At 33.9% G+C, this 6377-nt stretch overlaps 1 protein-coding gene across 1 annotated transcript; it reads right to left on the minus strand.

The window, feature by feature from the left end:
• Positions 1-395: 395 nt before the first annotated feature.
• On the minus strand, positions 396-4262 carry LOC142168648 (putative polygalacturonase At1g80170). The gene is made up of 9 exons (XM_075229171.1): positions 3970-4262; positions 3524-3652; positions 2644-2814; positions 2363-2383; positions 2065-2272; positions 1768-1849; positions 1426-1534; positions 1095-1211; positions 396-963 (listed from the first exon to the last, which is right to left on the minus strand). The coding sequence occupies exons 1-9, from the start codon at positions 4204-4206 to the stop codon at positions 682-684; spliced, it is 1356 nt and encodes a 451-aa protein (XP_075085272.1). The 5' UTR covers positions 4207-4262; the 3' UTR covers positions 396-681.
• Between the last annotated feature and the right edge of the window lie 2115 nt (positions 4263-6377).

Raw genomic sequence — 6377 nt, forward strand, 5'->3', positions numbered from 1 at the left:
TTAAAAGTTCTTATATTAATTGATTATTAATTTTGTTAATTTTTCTTTTTGGTTTTAGTGAGAGTATTAAAGTTCTTGCAATGTATCAAATATTAGACTAAAGTAACGGAGTTAGACTAGTGAAAAATAATAAAGCAATTCGCTTTGAATAAAAATTGAGATATATAGTGTACAATATAAAATATATGTTTGGTTTTACACTAGAATAATTTGGAAAAACATTTATTGCCGATTTTAACTTTGGCCTTCATATAGGACTTAGGAAGAAGAACTTTCTTGTTATTTGGTCGTTTTATTTCGAAATTATTATTCCATATTGATTGTGGTATAAATTTAAAACTCTATTTTCGTTGCGATATAATTTGACTACACAGAAAAGGAAAATAAACAGACGATTATAGAATTTCTCATTCAATATATTTGGATACAAAACATAATTGCAATAAGTGGAAGTATTACATAAAGTTTCTCTAGTAAAGATAAATCAAGTGTAAATTTATATAGATACGTTTCAAGGCATCCCTTGTAAAGCGATTTGGTTAGCTTGTATCCTAGCTAGGAATCTCAGAATCTGAGATTACACAAATGAATACTTCATTCAATACTTACTATGCTATTTGCTTTGTAATCAAAGTATGTGCTTCAATAATAATGTTGAAGTGTAGACAAAAGGAAGCCAAATCATAGCTCAGTGTGAACATTGTATTCTTCAATTTTCTGCTCAATTTTCTTATCAGATGAGTTGAGACACTCTGCTTCAGGATGAACGTAACCGGCTATAATGCCTGTCGCAGAGTTGCAGTAGACTTCAGCAGTGCCATCTCTGCCCTCTAAGTTGACATTGTCCAGGGTAATGTGGCTGCAGGGCACAGTGTCACTACACGCGAATTTCATCGCCTTTTGGCTCTTTGATGTCCCACTAACGTTGCGATACATTACTTCACTTATCTCAACTGCAGATGTCTATAATGCCAAAAGAAACACACACTTTGTCATACTATAATGCCAAAAGAAACAAACACTTTGGCATACTTCCATTTTCTCAATAACCAAAGAACATAAAAGTTAACTTGAGAATTATGGTTATATTGTACCTGATTATGGCAAGGTTTTTGTGAGTCGCAATAGAATTGATCGATGATGATTGGGTTTGAAACATCTTCCATCCTTACATTTTGGAAGCGCACTGTTCGAACATAACCTGATCCTCCCTATGAAAATTAAGGACTTCACATCAGTCTCCCTATAGAAACTAAATTCAATTATGAATAAGGAAAAGGAAACAGCCTCTTGCAGAAATGCAAGGTAAGGCTGCACCTGCATACAATAGACCCTTGTGGTCCGGCCCTTCCTCGGACCCCGCACATAGCGGGAGTTTCGTGCATCGGGCTGCCCTTTAACTAAGGTTATAACAAGAACTTGTACCTGCCATGTCTTGATCCTGAGGCCATTTGCGGTGCCTTTGAGGAATGCAGTATCCAGTACTACCCTTGTCACTATGCCGACAGAGTCGTCCTTACCAAGGCTCCCAATGCTGGGCAAAGATCAATCATGTAACAGAATCAATTGAGGGAACATAGGTTAGAATAATACAACAAGAACAACAACTACGCCTCGACCCCAAGTCTGGATAAAGGAGGAGTGTTTCCGTAGCTCTAACAGTCAGCGTAAAACTAGTTAGAATTCTCACAATAAGTTAGAACAATACTTCAGCTAATTCTTACATAATTGTTCAGCACTGATTCAACTTATATAGGAATAAACTACCTGATTCCATGGCCAGGACCACAGTGGATTGTCTTCATCTTGATATTGGAACTAGCATTGACGATTGATACGCAATCATCGCCTACATATCAAAAACAAGTTAACCATTTTGACCACAAAACACACATTATGAAATTTGTTGGAAAAAGCACATTCCATAGTTTTGCATGTACATTATAAAGTGCAAGCAGATCGGTCTTTTAAATTGTAAAACTAGTGATGTTGCAGTTTTTTGTTAATGCCAGAGAAATGATGAGAACTGAAAGTAGATGATTTTTAGAGGGATAGAGTGGAAACCTGTCCCAATTTTGCAGTCCTGGAGTACAACATTTGTTGATTCACTTATATGGATTCCATCGGTATTAGGACTATCTCCAGGAGAAGAAATCTTAATGCCATTTACACGTACAGAATCCGATCGAGAAATGACAAAATGCATCTGTTGGCTATTTTGGAATGTAAGGCCCTTCACCGTTATACCTGAGCTTGAGTCTATAGTTAATGCCTGCAATTCAAAGTTTCTCGTCAGTTTATCAAGCTAAGAAGATAAGAGTAATAAAACAAAGAGTCAAGACTATACGAATTAAGCCCTTACCCTTGGTGCTGCTTTACAAGGCTGTTATCAACACACAAAAAACCAAAGAAAAGAAATAGTTAGAACATCACCCCAACTTAGTTATCTGTCAACAGAGGCGCGAATCAAGGATTAGCAGTTAGTTGGTTCAAAATGAGTGTGATATCAACATTTATATACTCTTTTTTTTTTTTTTGGCATATGTATACATAGTCGAGCAGAAAGAACCGTCCTAGATCTGCCTCTGTCTGTCAAAAAATTAAACGAAAAGAGCGTGTTATATGGCTTATTGTGTATGTTACATTGGTCTTGTTCTTCTTGCATGATGCTGCCCACCATTTGCTGCCAGATCCATCAATAACACCATTTCCTTGGAATGTAGTTCCTGTCAAATTGTTGAACACAAGCCAAGCTTTTGGACTCTTTGGATCCCAGTTCTCAGGATCGCTTGGTGCCACTATGGTTCCATCAACCTGGTATACATAAAAAAACATTTTCAAACCATAAATTTGCCCTTTCAATCATTTCTATTTTTTGAACAATTCACACATAGTTCAGTTACTTTACTGTGATAGAAACAGTTTTGTAACTGTTGGGATCGGGTTACCGGGTAGTGCGGAATTTAGCCAAACAACATTATAATGACAATAACAAAGACAATGCAAATTGATAATAACGGCAATTAAATAAGATAAAGAAGACACAAATTTAACGTGGTTCGGTCAAGGTGACCTACGTCCACAAGCGGAGGATCGCAATTTTACTATACCAACAAGAGTACAAAAGAGAGTACAAAATTAGAGTAAATACTCTAATTAGTCCCAAATATCCCAAGAGAATAACCTCACAATAACACTCCAAAAAAAGGGTTCACACAAGTGTTTTCCAACACTCACTCTCTTACAAAATACTCTATAATGAAATAAAGGAGGAGAAAGAAAGACAAGAGTGAAAAGCTCTTGAATTGGTGTGTTTGCAAATGAGGAGAAACTTCTCTATTTATAGCAAGAAATCCTTGTCCTAATAGTGGATATTATGTCATGATCCACAAATTTTATTATAATTGATATTATGTCATGACAAATGTCACGAAAATTTGGTCATATTACAGTAACTTTAATATTATAATGGATAAAATTCAGCGACATTATATGAAATTAACAACAGGATGAAAGTAATAACCTGGATGATTAATCTGTTGGCACAAGGCCCGCTGAATCTGGTTGCATTCACTAGATAAATGCGTCCTGAAGGAACCAAGAAAACTGATCTTCGTTTCGAACAAGCTTGGTTCCATGCATCTACAAATGCCTGAAATTTACAGCAATTTAGAAAGTGGAAGAATGTAACTTTAACTACAGATAATCGTCCATAAAGAGTAACATAAGTAACCTTAAAAACAAGGCACGCTACCTCCCTACACATAACATGTTAAAATAAAAAATCTACAATGTCAGTACATATAAGATCGTAAACACCCTCTCTGCCCTTCCAAGGTAGGGGCAAAGTCTGCGTATACACTATCCTCCCCAGACCTTCACTGGATTTGTTGTTGTTGTTGTTATCGTCGTACTGTCAATACATATAAGCTAAATCTTTTACCAAAAAACTAAAAGCATAATCTTTACCTTGGTGTCATCTGAAGTTCCATCACCAGCTGCACCAAAACTATCTACATTGACAAGAACTTTATTGCCCCTTCCATTTTTTTGTAGTTCAAATACTTCTTCTTCATCTTCATTAATGTCATCAAAATCTTCAAACTCTGAAAAAATTTCTTCTTCAAGATTCTTCTCAAGTGCACTTCCAAGAGACTCAATTAGCAAAACAAGAAATAAAATGAAGAGTATCTTTGTCTTAGCCATGATATATGACTTAGTGTTTGTTTTTGGTTGGCCTATGATTTTGGATAAATCAAGTGAAAACCATAGTATTAATATTTATATGTAGTGTATTTAGTGGGGAAAATTGGAGGATTTAGTGGGATTACATAGCTTGGCTTGAAAGTAGATAAAAGTTGTTGCAATTTTTTTTACATATCCGTACTTTAAGTGTAAGATTAAACATTATTTAGAGAAGTTTGCTTTACTTCTCAGACATGATCCATTTCGTTGTTCACTGTTCATTAGTCAAAGTGCTTTTCCATAAATTCTATTTTTATGGAACTTCAAGAAATTGTTCATGGTTCAAATGAGTCGACTTTCGAAAAGTTCTCTTATATACATGAGAAACTAGGGGCTGCGCAGGATTTCTGATAAACGGTATTAATATTTTAAAAAAATGAACAAATGAATAGGTCATTATAATGATAAGCAGCGTAACTTTTTATATTTATAACCAATATATTTATCGTGCTTGTTATCTATATATACATATTAAGTAAAATATTTTGAAGCGGTAACACGTGACACCGCTTGTTTCAGGGTATATTTGTCCAGGAGTTTAACTTGTATACATACATAATGTGAAAATGCAAAGTATTTATCATATCAAGTAACTAGAAGATAACTATGCATGTAACAGTTCTTTATTAATGGAATTTCTAGTAACTAAAAAATACAAGACGTACTATTTGCTACAACATATAAGAATGCACTAACAGTGCAATATAAAAAATTTTAGACTATCAATATATATAAGTTAAAATCATATATATGTATAAGGAATGTGAGAGTACATAAGTATATAGCTGGAACAATTTAACAAACTCCATAATGAAACATAAGAAGCAAGAACTGGCACAAACTTAAACGTGAAGAGAAAGATAGATAGAGTGTTTTGTGTCACTTTCTCCTTTCATTTAGTCGGTGTTTTTTCATGCAAATTAAATATTCCGTTACAATATGTTATTATGGAAGTTTTTTTTGCCTAGTCCACACTTTTTTTTTATTTTTTTTATAAATCCAACAAAAGCTAACTTACAGTCAGCACCGCGAGACCCCAATTCCTGATTTTAAGAAAGGGCTCGTTTGGTACGAGAGATAATGAATAATTAATTCTGAATAAATTTGAAATATGTTTATCCCATGTTTGATTGGGATAAAATTAGGATATAACTAATCCCGAGATTGTAGTATTGTTTTTCCTATGAAAGGGTGAGATAATTAATTTCGGGATAACTTGTTTCCCAACCAAACGAACCCTGAAAGTTTCATAAAACATGCCTGTATTAAAACAAATATCCTACGAGCCTAAATAATTTCTTGCTTTTAAAAGAAATTCCCCAAAAATTTGCCCCTTTTTCCATGAACTTATTATTACCACTTCTATTGTTATTAATCTTACTATTATTAATATTAGTGTGAAAGTTTGACGATGGAACAAATAATTCAACATGGGGAAGATTTTAGGAATTTTAAATCTGATGGACCATATATAGTAAGTTAGCTTGGTTCCAATCCAACGATATTTGAACCATAACTTCCAAAATCTCGACACTGCAACTTTGCTATTTTAGCAAACCTGTCACATTGTTTTCGCAGTACATAAACTCTTAATTAAAGCCAGATATAGTCCAAAAAAGAATGACCACACTTGATACCAGTTAAAAAAAATTGATTTATCTAGTGTGTCGTGGACCTGTAGCGACTGAATCTTGTTTCCAATAGAGCACCATTGAACGTCTACCCCTTTGATTCAAATATTTGATAGATAAGTTGAGACTCCCTTCAAAAATATTCCACTGATTTTCAAAGTTCATTGGATATATATATCTCCCCATATAATTTCAATTGAAAAGAAGACTAAAGCTTTAGATATGACACTGCAAGAATTTAAATGTTATTTATATTCTAAAAGAAAGTAAGTCCAAAATGAGAGAGAATATTGAGTGTATTCTTTCAGAAATTGTAAGATTGTTTAACATAAAAGTGAACTTAAAACCTGTGTTTTATCCTGAAATGGACCGAAAGGTAAAGAACAATTTTTATTTGAGAAAGTGATGCATTTCATTTTATAAGCTTCTTGCCCTAGTGCATCTTTCAAGGTTATTTTGAATAATTTTGGTTTATGGTTTGGATGTTTGCCATGGATTGTT

This window comes from Nicotiana tabacum, chromosome 14 (assembly GCF_000715075.1).
Source record: "Nicotiana tabacum cultivar K326 chromosome 14, ASM71507v2, whole genome shotgun sequence".
Lineage (NCBI taxonomy): Eukaryota > Viridiplantae > Streptophyta > Magnoliopsida > Solanales > Solanaceae > Nicotiana > Nicotiana tabacum.

Coding starts and splice junctions, on each gene's coding strand:
- LOC142168648 (XM_075229171.1), bottom strand. CDS start 4,206: ATGGCTAAGACAAAGATACTCTTCATTTTATTTCTTGTTTTGCTAATT. Junction 1,850..2,064: donor GGACTGCAAAATTGGGACAG/GTTTCCACTCTA, acceptor TTTGATATGTAG/GCGATGATTGCGTATCAATC. Junction 1,212..1,425: donor TCAGGATCAAGACATGGCAG/GTACAAGTTCTT, acceptor TAATTTTCATAG/GGAGGATCAGGTTATGTTCG.